A 15,149-nucleotide genomic window follows, 5' to 3' on the forward strand; every position below is an offset into this window, starting at 1 on the left:
AAAAGTCATACACCATGGCAAGACTGAGCACAGCAACAAGACACAAGGTAGTTATACTGCATCAGCAAGGTCTCTCCCAAGCAGAAATTACAAGGCAGACAGGGGTTTCCAGATGTGTTGTCCAAGCTCTTTTGAAGAAGCACAAAGAAACGGGCAATGTTGAGGACCGTAGACGCAGTGGTCGGCCAAGGAAACTTACTGCAGCAGATGAAAGACACATCATGCTTACTTCCGTTCACAATCGGAAGATGTCCAGCAGTGCCATCAGCTCAGAATTGGCAGAAAACGTGGGACCCTGGTACATCCATCTACTGTCCGGAGAAGTCTGGTCAGAAGTGGCCTTCATGGAAGACTTGCGACTCAACTATGCACGAAAACACAGGAACTGGGGTGCAGAAAAATGGCAGTAGGTGCTCTGGACTGATGAGTCAACATTTGAAATATTTGGCTGTAGCAGAAGGCAGTTTGTTGCCGAAGGACTGAAGAGCGGTGCACGAATGAGTGTCTGCAGGCAACAGTGAAGTATGGTGGAGGTTCCTTGCAAGGTTGGGGCTGCATTTCTCCAAATGGAGTTGGGGATTTGGTCAGAATTAATGGTCTCCTCACTGCTGAGAAGTACAGGCAGATACTTATCCACCATGCAATACCATCAGGGAGGCATCTGATTGGCCCCAAATTTATTCTGCAGCATGACAACGACTCCAAACATACAACGAAAATCATTAAGAACTATCTTCAGCGTAAAGAAGAACAAGGAGTCCTGGAAGTGATGGCATGGCCCCCACAGAGCCCTGATCTCAACATCATCAAGTCTGTCTGGGATTACATGAAGAGAGAGAAGCAACTGAGGCTGCCTAAATCCACAGAAGAACTGTGGTTAGTTCTCCAAGATGTTTGGGCCAACCTACCTGCCAAGTTCCTTCAAAAACTGTGTGCAAGTGTACCTAGAAGAATTGATGCTGTTTTGAAGGCAAAGGATGGTCACACCAAATATTGATTTGATGTAGATTTTTCTTCTGTTCATTCACTTTGCATTTTGTTAATTGATAAATATAAACTATTAACATGTCTATTTTTGAAAGCATTCTTACTTTACAGCATTTTTTCACACCTGCCTAAAACTTTTGCACAGTACTGTATATATGTGTGTGTGTCAAAAATGAATGGTCAAGTATTTAATCCTTCTAGCAGTAATTCTTTACAATGACATCCCTCACTGCCAAGCCACCAAGATGATCCTGTTGTGGTCCAGCTAAAGACGCATCATGGTGTTCTAGGCTAAATAAATAAATAAATACAACACCCTTGCTCAGTTTTACAGACGTGCCTGTTATACGAAATTAGCGCGGAAAATACTACTACGACTGGTAATACGACTACTAATAATGGTTTCGGTTTACTTTTGCCAGTCGTCTTTTTCATCCATATTAGATTGTTTGAACAGTCAATCTGAAAACGAAATTTGGGGGCGGGATTGCAATACACTCATTTGCTCACAAAAGTAATACCGCGCAGTATTTAATAGAACGAATAGATTTTATGACCATCACCTTAGACAGGTGATAATTTACAGGTTTTTAGAGCGATCCTCTACATGGCAACTACAGGCTTCCGTAGTACGTAATCTTACTCGAGTCGTAAAAACTACTGTTCACATATTACTGAGCGTTATCGATACTGGGGATTAACACCGGCACCTGTTGAGATTATGTAGACTTCAAGATATTTATTAAAACGTTTTGACTAGAAGTCAGCCATTGTCTCGAAGTTCAATTATTCCAATCCAAAATCTTTTTTTTTGAGCAGACGCTCTAAGTTTTAAAATACTAAACCCGAAGAAGAAATGACCCCCCTACGTTGTGCAGCACTGCTTGTTTTTTACAACTCGGTCTTAATCCTGGTGTGCAACGCGGAAGAACGGAACGACCGACCTATTATTGGTGAGTAAAAGTGAACCGAACATTTAGTTTGGACTGCATTACACGTATTACCCATGGAGTATAGAAACTCGAAACTGTAATTTGCTTACTTGCTTTATTGTAAACACTTTGATCTCCCACTCAATCGTCAGGAGAAACGAAACGAAACAAACGCATAACATGCTGGTCATATGATAATAATTGCCTTGTCAAATACAACAAATTACAATAATTTCTAAATTTGTATAATATGTTATAGGCTATACATGCAACACATGTATAATGTGCATTCAAATCTGTCAATTTCTGTGTACAAATACAAAAAAAAGTAACTTCAGTGCAAGCTTCTGCAGTGTTAGATTATTTTCCAGTAGCACTACATCATAGCCATATTCAGTATCATTAAAATTACATACTGTATTGCAGTTGGCTGTGATCGTTGATATTGGTAGTCAATGATTAAGTCGTTGTACACAGCTTTTTTTTTTTTTTTTTTTTTTTACAATACCATTATGTACTGAACATTAGCTGGATTCTGACAGCATCTTACTTGTAGTTTCAGGCTTATTCCTGTACTGATGTAATGTGACTTTAGGTTTGTACTGTATAGACACAGTACTTTGAGTATTGTCTGGATAGGGTTACTATGTGAATCCATGTAATGGGACAATTATGGCTTTTCAACTTGCACCCAATGCATCTGTGTTTTGTATTTGTTTGTTTTTCTTTAGTTGTCTTGTTAATATAATGTGTAAATATTAAAATAGGCCAGACACTCTGCAGAGACATGCTGCCGGCTGTGTGTGTGTTCACAGGGAATGGCGGAGATTGGCTGGGGGTGGAACGTGGGTCATGGTTTTAAAGAACAGAAAATAGTTTTGGGGATTTTAATCCCAACAAAGTATACTGAGAGAGTGTCGGGGAGAAAGTTCCTGGAGCAGGACCTTCCTTCTAGTGGGAGCAGTGCTGAGCGACCTGTTTGGCGCATTTCTTTTTTTTTTTATCCAACTTTTTGTAAAACTGTGTTTGTGTGCTCTGTTTTTGGTATGGATTTGGCCACATGGTCTCCTCAACAACTCCACCTTAGCTATTACTATTGCTGGCACCCTAGCGGCAACCAGCTGAAATTGTGTTGTCATAAATATTGTAAGTAAATCCCAGATGAGTGTGGCATTGCAAGCGCATCTCCTGTGTCTCTCCTTCTGTCAGCGGATACACATACTCCTATTACAGGCATGGAAAAGTGTGAAGGGCAGCTTTTTTAATAAGCCTGTCCTTCACTTTTCTACTAAGAACTTTTCTACTAACTACTTCAGAATAATAAAAAAAAAAACCCTGTCATTCTCACTTTAACGTGTCCTTTGGTTTAGCAGCACATCACCCTTGTGCAGAGGTCGGTAACCTATGGCTTGCGAGCCATCCCTGTCTCTTTAAGTAAGCAAATATGGCTCTTGAGTCTAAGTAATTCACAAATACACACTCACAAACAAAAAATTGTTGTAAGTACAATAATCAGTTTAATTTATTGTTGTTTTTTTTGCACTTTTAAAGTACAGAAATTGTGTGTTTATGATTGGCTCTTTGCAAACTACTTGCTCTAAATTTCCATTCAGTTTTTCTCTGTTGCACAAAAAGGTTGCTGAACCCTGCCCTAGTGGAACCTGAAATGGAACCAATTGCTATAGGAGTCTTATTTCCATTGCGAGTGTAACCGAACTGCACTCACACACTGTTCGTTCGCCCCTTTAAAAACCTAGACCTGACACAGGAATTGAAGGTTTAGCGCTGATGCGCACTTTTAATAATACAGAAATAAACAAAAACAAAATAAACACCTAGGTCCTTCTGTGCTCTAACTAAACACTTCTTTGCCCTAAACTGACACGCTGGATGGCTATGCCGTTTACCAGTCACAAACACAATGGTCACACAATACCTTTTTTTTTTTTTTTTTTCTTTCATGCCAGCTCCCTGGTGATCTCTCTCTTAATGGAGCTTTTTTTATGATGTGGATGTTCCCAATTGACACCAATTATCTCATTTGGGAAAAGCCATATTCCCACATGTTTTTGGCAGGGATGATTTTTAACCCCCTCCCTGCCTTGCTACACTAGGTTAAACCTATGGAATTTAGTTAAACATTTATAGCTTTTTCACTGATGTATTTGTGTAAAGGTGATTGAACTGTTTCTCTTTCCTGCTAAACCTTCAAAGATGTATTTTGCCATATTACAGTTTAATCCAGCTTCAGCACATGGAGACGCCTACATTTTCTCGTATACCTCAAATTCTCAGCACAGATTTATGTGATTTATAAAAATAATAATTATTACAATTGTATTAAATTTTTTTCTTGTAAATCCTTTATTTATATCTATGATCATTTGCTAGGTGTTTTGGCACAAGAATATCAGTCTTCAGGAATGTCTTATATTGCTGCTTCATATGTGAAGTTCTTGGAATCTGCTGGAGCAAGAGTCGTACCAATAAGGTAATAAATCAGTGGTTGTGTTTTGCACGTTGAATAGTCATTTTAACATATAAAAAAATGTATTGTCCACAATTGTCAGAATCAAGGAATAATCAATATTTTTCCAGGTTTTCATTATATTTAGTATCATTTTAAACACTTATTTGAAGTTTATAGACAAGCACTTATTGTTTGATTTTCAAATACTCATTTGCTCCCTTTTATGAGCATACACAAAAAGACTTGCAGTACTTGAGTGGACTTGAAACTAAGAATGTATGATACGTTTTCTTGCTTTAAAAGAAAATGCTGATAATGTTTAGTTATTATTATTATTATTATTATTATTATTATTATTATTATTTATTTATTTATTTATTTATTTTTTTTTTTGGAGTGCTTTTCATAAATTTTGTTTTTCCCTCCCCCCCAGAATAAGCCAGTCAGAAGAAGAATATGAAAAACTTTTCAATTCTTTAAATGGGTATGTTAAATGCACTTTTTTCAATATTTTCATGAACCAAGGAAAAGGCTACCTTTTATTTTAATGTTTCATGATTATCCAGAAAAGACACCCAGGAGACATGTCATTAATTTCTTGTGGTGGGGGGGATTGCACGGAATGGTGAAATAAAAATAACTGAAAACTGTTTCTTACAGAATTCTGTTTCCCGGAGGAGGTGCCAATTTAACCTCATCAGGGTATGCTAAATCTGCAAGTGTGTTTTACAGACTGGCCTTGAAGGTGTGTATGTGTATTGTATGTACACTAACCTTTCTAGTACTGTATTTGTGGACATTGGTTTGAATGAAACATGTATTTATCTCATGGGATTTTAAAGTGGCATATGTACCTTTTTTTTTTAAATCATATAGGTTTAAATCATGTCACTACTGTATTTCAAGGGTGTCTTGCAATAAGGCCATTTATTTCCTACACTAGAATTGCTTTTGCTGACATAGGGGGTGATGTAAGGATGTGAGCAAAGTGATTTGCGGATGCAAACCCCCCCATAATGCTGCCGTGAATTGTGTGTAGCAGCCATAAAGTCTGATCCCAGAGATTGATTACACTGTGTAACAAATGTTTTTTTTTTTTGTTCCTGGGTAGTAAGTGTTATTTCCTAATTGCTTATGCCTCAAAAGTATAGAAAATGTCTATTATTCCCCACAAACTTTGCTTCTGTGACCAAGACAGTGATATTTCAAAATATCACTATTTCCAATGGGAAAACGGGCAAATGTGTGTCTTTTTGTTCACATAAAGTCAGAAAAAAACAACATATGAATCCAAATTAACATGTATTTATACTAAAGTAATACAAAAGATTTAGAAGTGAGTAGTTTTTCGAGATTTACGATTATATTGTATTTATTTTGTGGGGAATAATAGCCATTTTCTATACTTTTGAGGCATAAGCAATTAGGAAATAACAATTACTACCCAGGAACAAAAATTGTGTTACATAGCGTTATGCCTCTGTGATGATACGAGTCGCTTGCGCAGTTTGCATTCAACTTTTTTTCGCCTGGGCATTTAACAAAAAAATCCCAAAAAGCAGGGGGGTTGCGGAACATTTCCTTCGATACAGCTTACGCACGCTACAACGCTTTGCTGTCGAGATGGAGAATGAAGAAATTAAAAGTTTGCTTCTGGATAACACGAACTGGAGGAGAGAGGGGCAGATGGTGCTCAGTTTTCAAAATTAAAATTATTAGTGTTAGCGTATATTTTGTATGTTTCAAACATATTCTACCATAGCACTTCTCTTACTGTTTGGTACACTAGGTATTCAGTATATCTTTTACTGAAGCAATACAGCTGGCTGTACTTGTGGGCCAAATCAAATACTTATTGTTAGCCATCCTTTCAGACCTGTTGGAACTTCAATCTGCTGCAAATTTTGTTAAGTAACTCCTGGCACCTATAATAAGCATGTCTCTCTGTGTGAAAGAAGTGTATCAGTCATGCAGATTGGCCCAAACTTGGTGTAACTTTCATGGGTTTTGTGGATTTGAGGCACTTGTGAGATCACATTTAGGGCAGCTACAGGTTTTGTACTACAGGCTGCCTTTTTAGCAAGACGAGTAAAACATTCTGGATTGAGGAGAGGTTATATCGACAAAAAATGGTAAGGAAGCAAAAGACAAGCTCTGTGTATGTATCTTAACTGAAAACGTCACTAAAGGATGCACACGAAATGGGGACTATCCAATATAAGCGTGTTCTTCATTTCTTAGGCCAATGATCGAGGCGACTTCTTCCCTGTGTGGGGCACCTGTTTGGGATTTGAGGAACTTACATATCTTACCAGTGGAGAGCTCCTCCTGACAGCAACTAATACCTCAAATGTTTCACTTCCACTGGATTTTATGCCAGGTATATTCTCAAACCTAACAGTTATTTACACTGGAAATTTGTACTGTGATTTAGTTCAACTATGTTTTTAATTGGCCATTAAAATGAATGTTTTAAAGCAACAAGTGCACTCTGTCTTTTTAATATTAAATTCAATGAATCAGCAACTTACTAATAATAAACAGCATCAAGAGAGCAAGTGAATAATATTAGTATATGGAAGTGATGGGAGACCATGAGTAATAACGACATCATAACTACGTGAGCTTCAAAGAAGATAACAAGATATTTAGAAGTCAGAGAACATGATTTGAGATCCAGATCTCGCTGCGACAAATGAAAATGTGTTATGCACTTATCCCTTCTATTTCTCCATTCTATTTTGGAATAATTAAGATTTAAAATGATTCTGAGTTTTAGTTTGAGAAGCTTGTTAAAGATTTACAGATGAAACAAGTTACATTTGATTACCTGCAGTGTTTGTTGTCTTCTAATATGCTTTAGAATTTTCCTGATTTGTGTTAATTAAAAATCTCTACCACTGCAGGCAGGGGTGTCCATTCAATCAGTTGATCGGAATGCTATACCTATACTTTGTAGTTATGGCAGCACCATCATTTCATACAGGAAATAGAAGAGTTAAGTGCTGGTGATCTCATCGGACAACACACCTGATTTTCCTTGTCCTTGTTGATCTAGATGCCAAGGATAGCAGACTGTTCAAGAATATCCCTGAAGATGTGCTAAAATCACTTGCCACTGAGCCCATAACAGAGAACTCCCACCACTGGAGTGTCTCTGTCAAGGTACTGTATGATGCTGTAATGATATTTTGGAGCTTTATATTTCATTGGGAATTGAGATTAATGAAACCTAATACTAAAAAGCCATTCTGTGTTTCATAGTCCAACATCTTCCCTCCCCCTTAAAACACTTGGCTTGTATTTGTTTATGTAAAGAAAGAAACAGATCTAACCTCTTATCTGCCAGACCACAAGAAAATGTCACCCTCTCCAAGCTTCAAAGGGACTTGATTAGTTTAATTTTATACTAGAAAGAGACTTCCTGGAGCGAGGAATTTGAAATTAGTGCCATTTAAGGGTTAATGGGCAAGCGCGACATCTAATGGATAAAAGACAGTACACTTTCGTAAAAGTCTTAATGTATGGAGAAGTGTTTTATACACTAGTTATTTTACTATAAACACTCAAATGTTTAGAATGTACAGAACACGTATTTCATGGTTAAAATGAAACTAAAATACGTAGTTAAATACTCTGAAAGAGTTATCTTCCTTTGAGAGTTTCGGTTTTAACCATGCATTCCTCAATGCTTTTAAGAATGTTAATTTGATGTGTGGTTTTATGGTATGTCATAAATACCATATTATTTGAAATCTTCCTAACACAGAGTCCGATGGAGGTACGTTCATCCTCTTTATCGAATTTACCAATCCTAACAGGTTGCCAAGAGCTTCTGTGATTTGGTTATCCTAAATGCATTTAAGTTTGTGGTTGTCCTATTTTCTGTGTGCTCTCTTCTACCTAAGGGTGCTCTCTCATTCATCCAAGACATTCTCTCTTATCCATCCAAGACGTGATCACGTCAAGGAACATGCTTGCCTGTTTATTTCAAAGACATGTGAGAGAGATCAAGTACTTTGTTCTAGAAACTGCCATTTCTCCACTCAAGTACTTGAGTGCACCTCCCAAGATCCATAAGAATTGGGTTCTCATGGTCTTGTAGTGCATCAACTAAAATATCCTGTTCCTACTTAAAAGATTGTGGTTCTGTTTGAACTTCCCACTACTGATGTCACCACAAGACATCCAGCTGTAACTAACTAATGAGATCTGATTCCTGCTGCCTGCAACACTGGGAACCTTGTCGCTTAACTATTAAATATAAACTTGTGGTTTGCAGTGCTCGGGTGTAGAGGTGATCCAGTGCTCAGTAATAACAAGCAACACAGTTCACAGTGAAAAACAGCTCTTATTCTTGCTGGAAATAATAGTAACTGGCCCTACACAACAGTGTGTATGGCACAGTTAAAACCCACAGGGTTCAGTCCCGAAATAATAACACTAATAAAGACAAACACTTTATGTACACACATGATCACAAGTCCAATAGCAAGTGCTCCTAGTGCAAGTGGTGAATTATGCAGTAGTTCATGAAACAGTAGTGCAGTAGTGTAGTCCAGGGTTGGTGCAGGCTTTTAGAGACAGCTCACAGATAGCTTAGTCATCTAACAATGACAAATACAATTATTAATAGACAGACAAAAACAACAGGAAAAAAACTCATGGTTTAATCACAGGTCTTTACAACTTTTCAGGTCTTTTCCGTACCATATCAAAGGAAATATACCTTCAGTCACGCCCCCTTCAGTAGCGAGTACAATCTCATATCCTCCATATCCATGACTGACACATAGCCTACCGCATTAAGGCGATGACTTCTGGTATTGTAACTCCGCCCCCTTTCTAGATGACCAACTTTTGGATGACCCTGAAATGAACTGCCACACCATCCAGTCCAGGGCACACTGTTCCTCACAGGACAGGAGGGAGATTGTTGACTAGGATTCATTTGTTCTGTCCCAAAACCCTACTTTTCATATTACTTCAATTGGCGCATAGATTAAGCATATGATTCCTTATCTAAATAATGTTTGAAATGTATATTAATCCAAGTTGTTATGTATTCTCAATTCAAAGGTTCTATTTCAGACTTACGTAAACGTGTGGCACGAATTCAGGTGTGATGTGCAATACTGACTGTTAAATATCCTTTCTTATCACATTAAGCTAGTTTGACCACTAGTATTTAGGAATTCTCTATTTTATGCTGTTAATTGACGTAGTTGTACTTTTTAAACCAGTGTCTGCGTTTTGTATTTGACCTGTTACTACACCCTGTACTAATTAATCCAGTCTAATACTGCATCAATGTTAAATTTTCACCAGGATTGATGAATCTAAACTCAATGGATATTACTCTGTAGAGTCCATTGTATGTGTGTTCCTATTGTGATTATTTCCTTTTGGGGGCAATAATTGGAATACAAGTTAAAACAAAATTAGTAGATAACAACTAAATTAAGTAAATATCAGCTACAGTACACAGTCTGCAGTAAGTAAATGGCATAGGAATCTGCCATTTCATCATCTATAATGTTCTACAAAGTCAGACACTGTTATCTTGTATACTTGGCTATTCCTAGAAAAGGGAAAAAAGTTACAGTATCTAAAAATAGGCACATATATATCGGGAGGACTTTTGAGTTTTTTAGCACAATAATTGCAAAGTCAGCAGAGACAATCTAAGCAACCAATTATATTGTATAATTGTCTTCATATTGTAAACATTTGATATTAGATTTTCTGCTGACTTTGAAGTTTTATTCTTTAATAGCTATAAATACAGTAGACTAATATTCATAACGTATTCTTTCTCTTTAGTCATAAACTTTTCCCTTAAGTATGTCTCCAAGAACAAGTCCGATAGTCAAAATTAGCTTCCCTGTAAAAATTTACTTTTCAAATGGTCACTTCTATTTTTTTTCTAAATGGTTCGCCTAACTTCTAATATTAGCTGTATGCCTTAGTAGTAGCCATTTCGGACTGTAAAATTGCATGCGTGATTTAGTTTAGCGATTTAGTTTGTGAAATAAAAATAATTCAGTGTTTCATGTAATCCAGATATTGTTAAATGTTCTAAAACAAATCCAACAGTGGCTTATCTCAGTATGTTTTAGTTCTATCAAATCAACCCCTTTGTGTCTCAACACAGCACTGTTTATGTTTAATGCAATGCAGTTTTTCAACTACAGTAACAGTTTAATGTGTTTTATTGTTGAAATCCACTCTTTTTTCATTGATCTTATTGAGGGTAGTGAACACTAACAAGCAGAAGGACTGTTTGGATTATATCAAGTTCTGGGATGCATAAACTACATAAGAAGCAGCTTGTTTTTAACAGAAGCATGTTTTGAAGTTAAGGTTTGCCGAAAGAGCACTATAATATTTCTTCACTGAGTTATGTATTCTCATGTTTAATGAAACTCCTCTGTCTTGCTTTCCATTCCAGAGTTTCTATATGAACGATAAACTGCAAAATTTCTACAGAGTTCTGACAACTAACAAAGTCAATGTGAAGTTTATATCTACAATGGAAGGTAAGAGTATGTTGAAAGTGTATGTGGATATGTAAGAAACAAACTACACAGAGTACAGGTTATTTTGTTTTTTTTACACCAACCAATATTTTTTCCTTTCATTCAGGGTTTGTGAGGTTCAGCTTGAGATAAATAATACAGCTTAGATCTTCAAGGTGACGTTTGACTGCCATTACGTTATCATCATGACACACTTTTACTGTAAATGCGGTCAACTGGGAGCAGTCAATGTGTTTGGGCTGAGGCTGTGATGGGAGCAGTTACTATATGTTTAGGATGAATATTAACTATCTGGTTTTATTAACATTGATATTGCAGTGTTTTAGTTTTGAATTCCTTTATGAAAAATAGATATTTTAATGAGTTTGTTTCGGGCTTTGTTTTGTTTTTTGTTGGGAGCCAGTACTCCAAGCACATACACGACTGATACAATACTCATAAAACTAACACATGACAGAACATAAGCTTGTTTAGAACATGCCTTCAGCACTGCCTTAAAGTTACATCTTTGCCAAAAAAGTTGATGTCATGAAAATGGTTCCAAACATCTCTAATACAAACCTAAGTACAAATTTGTGAAAAGAGTGATGTTTTTGTTTATGCAGCCTATAAATACCCGATTTATGGAACCCAGTGGCACCCAGAAAAGAATCCCTTTGAGTGGACAAGACCGGTGATCTCTCATTCCCCATCAGCTGTAAAGGCATCATTTTATATAGCGGATTTCTTTGTAAATGAAGGTATAATCTTAAATCAATCTGTACATTTCAAGTAGGAGTGGTCAATTGTGTGTCTCAGTTATTGTAAGGGGTAACAGGGAAATGTTTATGCTTTGTAAATGTTTCACAAAGTGATTAGCTGATAAAGACTATAAATTAACTGTTGCATGGAATTCTTACACTTGGGGTTGAATGCACCAACGTGGATTAACCACTAACCCAGATTAAATCAAGGACTATTTTTTAATCATGTTGCACAATACTTTAAACCAGGCTGTATATGTAATCCTTGTTTAAAATTAATCCTAAGGTGAAACATTTCTTAAACCTATAAGATTGAAATATAATCACATTGCACCACTAATTTTTATTCTCATGTTAAATGTGAAAGGTGGATTATATTGAAATCTTCTGGAGGTGGTTTAAATTTAGACATAATGGCAGCATACCTCTGGTGGATTGGGTTACAGAAAAGAGTTCCACAAAGAAAAATTAGAGACAGACTGAATCCATTTGAATTTTACACCGATGAAGAGTATTGTATATTTGAGTAAAGGCAAAATGAAATTGTTGTGTTTATATATCCTGTTGTACAATTAGAAATGTAACATTTTTTAAAACCAATAAAAAAAATAGTATGTGGCTTTAAGTATACATCAGTGGGTAAGAAAATATACTTTTTTTCACATCCCAAATGGCAAAACACCAAAAAACTCATGCTTGTCGTGCTGTTCATCAGATTAGTCGGCCTACTACTGGTTTGGTTCAAACTTGAATATTATATTAAAACTGGGCTAGGCAAAGGCTGGCAGGCAGCTACTGAAACCCATAAAATGAAATGACATGAAACCCACAGGCACATGAGAGCTTGAAGTACATTTATGGAAGCTACTATAAATCAAGGGCAGTGGAATATGGTGGAAGAAATCCAATCCCTCTTCCTTAATTATAAGAATCTGTACCTTTTTGTTTATAAATGAACCCCTGCATGTACGGGTGTCGATAACTAACAAACTTTAGTGGCCTTAAATTTAATGCTCATTCCAAATGTATCATCTCTGTTTTGCCGGAAACATCGTAATTAAGGACAATACAATAAATTATATTAGAATTTGCCACTTTAGGTAGCCTATAAACCATTTCGCACTAAAATAAATATTTTAAACTTTACGCAAAGTAAAACAAAGCTATTCTATCAGTGAATTGATATTAAGAGTTAATGCAGGACATCCTGGTTGGCGTAACTAGAGGTTTAGTTAAGGGTTATAGGAAAGCCGCAGGATGCATGTGGGGCCTATGTTGTTGCTTTTTGATAATTAAGTAAAATTAATATAATTTAATGTTTTCTTACGCTTTTTTGTTTACATTTGCTAAATTCTGTATATACAAATAATGATGGATTTTTAATCAGAAATCTAGGATTACCTGCATAATCCAGGATTTACTAATCCAGGTTTAAATTTTTGTGGTGCAATGTAACTGATTAAAATGCCAGATCAACTAACCCTAGAGTTTTTTATTTAGTCCATGTTGGCGCATTCCACCCTTACAGTATTGCTTCACTGGAAATGTGCTTTTCATTTGATCTTTATCAATATGATCATTATCTGTTTTAATTTAATTTTTGTTTTTGCAGCTCGAAAAAACTTTCACAGGTTTTCAAGTACGGAAGAAGAAATGAAAGCGCTGATCTACAACTACAATCCTGTGTTTACAGGAAAGGTCTCTTCATTCGAACAAATATATATTTTCGTTCCCGCAAGCTTGATGGAAGTGCCTAATGAATCTGTTTTAAAAAACAGTTCTACCTCACAAAACTGAGGGCTGTACCAGCGTTTTAAATAGAGAATAATGCATGAGGGGTGGCAAGCTACATAAACCCCAAGGGTAATCCCAAATGGTTTTACCACACATTACATTATCATTTATCACACACTACCCCATGCAGTTTGACAGCTTGCGCTGGAGTCACGCTCTGTTGCTGGTGTTAATGAGTATGTGTTTCCTTTAATAACCATCCGATTATTGCAGGAAATATCAACTGGATGATTCCATTAAAAAATTGTTCCCCAGTTATTTGATATTGATATAGCTATGTATTTAAATTCCCAAGCTCACATTTAAGATTTATCCAAAAAAATAAATGAAACAGTAAACGAAGTGGTTGCCCATATTTCAAAACATATTCATCTACTCTAGTAAAAGTGTAGTTACAGTTAGTGTTTATTTGTAATAGAAATTATTTAAAATCTGAATTTGCCTTCTATAATGGATATGTTAAGGCACATTTTCTGGTTAGAATTACTGTGTAGATCAAGGGACACTTGTGATTTGTTAAGGGATATCCGAAAACTAAAATGTGACTCATCAGGTAAACGGTGGCCCCGTTTGTCCTGCGGTGGCCCCATGCAAATCTCGATTTTGGGGCTCATATTCTTACCAGTAATACTGCGCTACGATGCCTTGACTTTCAAATATGGCAACAATGACACTGTTCAGTGTATTGTATTTTACTACAGCAATCGCAAAAACAACCACTCGCAGTTAGAAATTAACCCTTGTGCATTCGCAGTGACAAAGTCTGCAATTATACCCGATTTAATCCAGTTTTCTACAATTCTGGTGAACGATTGATATCTGCCAATCAAATGGTCCTGTGACATTGTAGAAAGTAAATCGTTTTTGATTAACATTCAGGCAAGAAAAGCTTTTCTCCCCTGACGCTACTGTGACAGTCGAATGCAGACTCAAGGCAATACTAAGGCTAGGACAGACCAGCAAATTTCCCTGGTAGACGTAATCGAGTGTGGCAAGAGATGAGGGCGATACAGCAGTTGGAAACGCATTTATTTTACTTCGTTTCCAGATTAAATTAAAACATGTAGTCCTATGCATGTGAGACACCTATGCATGTATTCCCTTCAAGTTTGAAGCACTGACGGCATGATCAAGCAAACTTTGTTTTGTAGTGTGTCGCAATTAGTTGAACGACACACTACAAAACAAAGGTGTCATTGTCCATCCATTAACAGTCCAAAGCACCTTTTTGACCATTGTTCCATAGTCCAATTTCTGTGTTCTTGTCCATATTTAAGCCTTTTAGTCTTGTTCCCCTTTCTTAAGAGGTATTCTTACTGCAACACATCCTTTAAGTCCCGATTTCAAGAGTGACCTTCATACTGTTGATTTGATGGACATCTGTTCCTTCTGCCAGTTCTGTTGTCAAGTCAACGCTTGTCTTCTTTTTATTCCTTAGTTTCTTTGAGTATTGCTAATCCTTGTTAGACAGCTTTTTGGGTTTGTCAATTACAGATGCTGTTTCTCTGTACTTGTTGATTATGCTTCAGATACCACACCTTGAAAATCAAGTGATGTGAGCTATTTCACTCAATGATTTTGGGTTGTGCAAATTTAACATAGTTTTTGTTGGCAGGTATTAAATGGATGCCTATTCAAATGGGTTCACAACAAGTACATCTGTATTTCCCTCATCTGTATACAA

General features: G+C 36.5%; 1 protein-coding gene across 1 annotated transcript; it reads left to right on the plus strand.

Annotated features, from left to right (window-relative positions):
- The first annotated feature begins 1,504 nt into the window (after positions 1 to 1,504).
- LOC121314299 (gamma-glutamyl hydrolase-like) lies at positions 1,505 to 14,716 on the plus strand. The gene is made up of 9 exons (XM_041247403.1): positions 1,505 to 1,940; positions 4,311 to 4,410; positions 4,823 to 4,873; positions 5,050 to 5,134; positions 6,631 to 6,769; positions 7,448 to 7,554; positions 10,841 to 10,928; positions 11,534 to 11,668; positions 13,284 to 14,716. The coding sequence occupies exons 1-9, from the start codon at positions 1,844 to 1,846 to the stop codon at positions 13,466 to 13,468; spliced, it is 987 nt and encodes a 328-aa protein (XP_041103337.1). The 5' UTR covers positions 1,505 to 1,843; the 3' UTR covers positions 13,469 to 14,716.
- The last annotated feature ends 433 nt before the right edge of the window (positions 14,717 to 15,149 follow it).

This window comes from Polyodon spathula, chromosome 4, assembly GCF_017654505.1.
Source record: "Polyodon spathula isolate WHYD16114869_AA chromosome 4, ASM1765450v1, whole genome shotgun sequence".
NCBI classification, from domain to species: Eukaryota; Metazoa; Chordata; class Actinopteri; order Acipenseriformes; family Polyodontidae; genus Polyodon; species Polyodon spathula.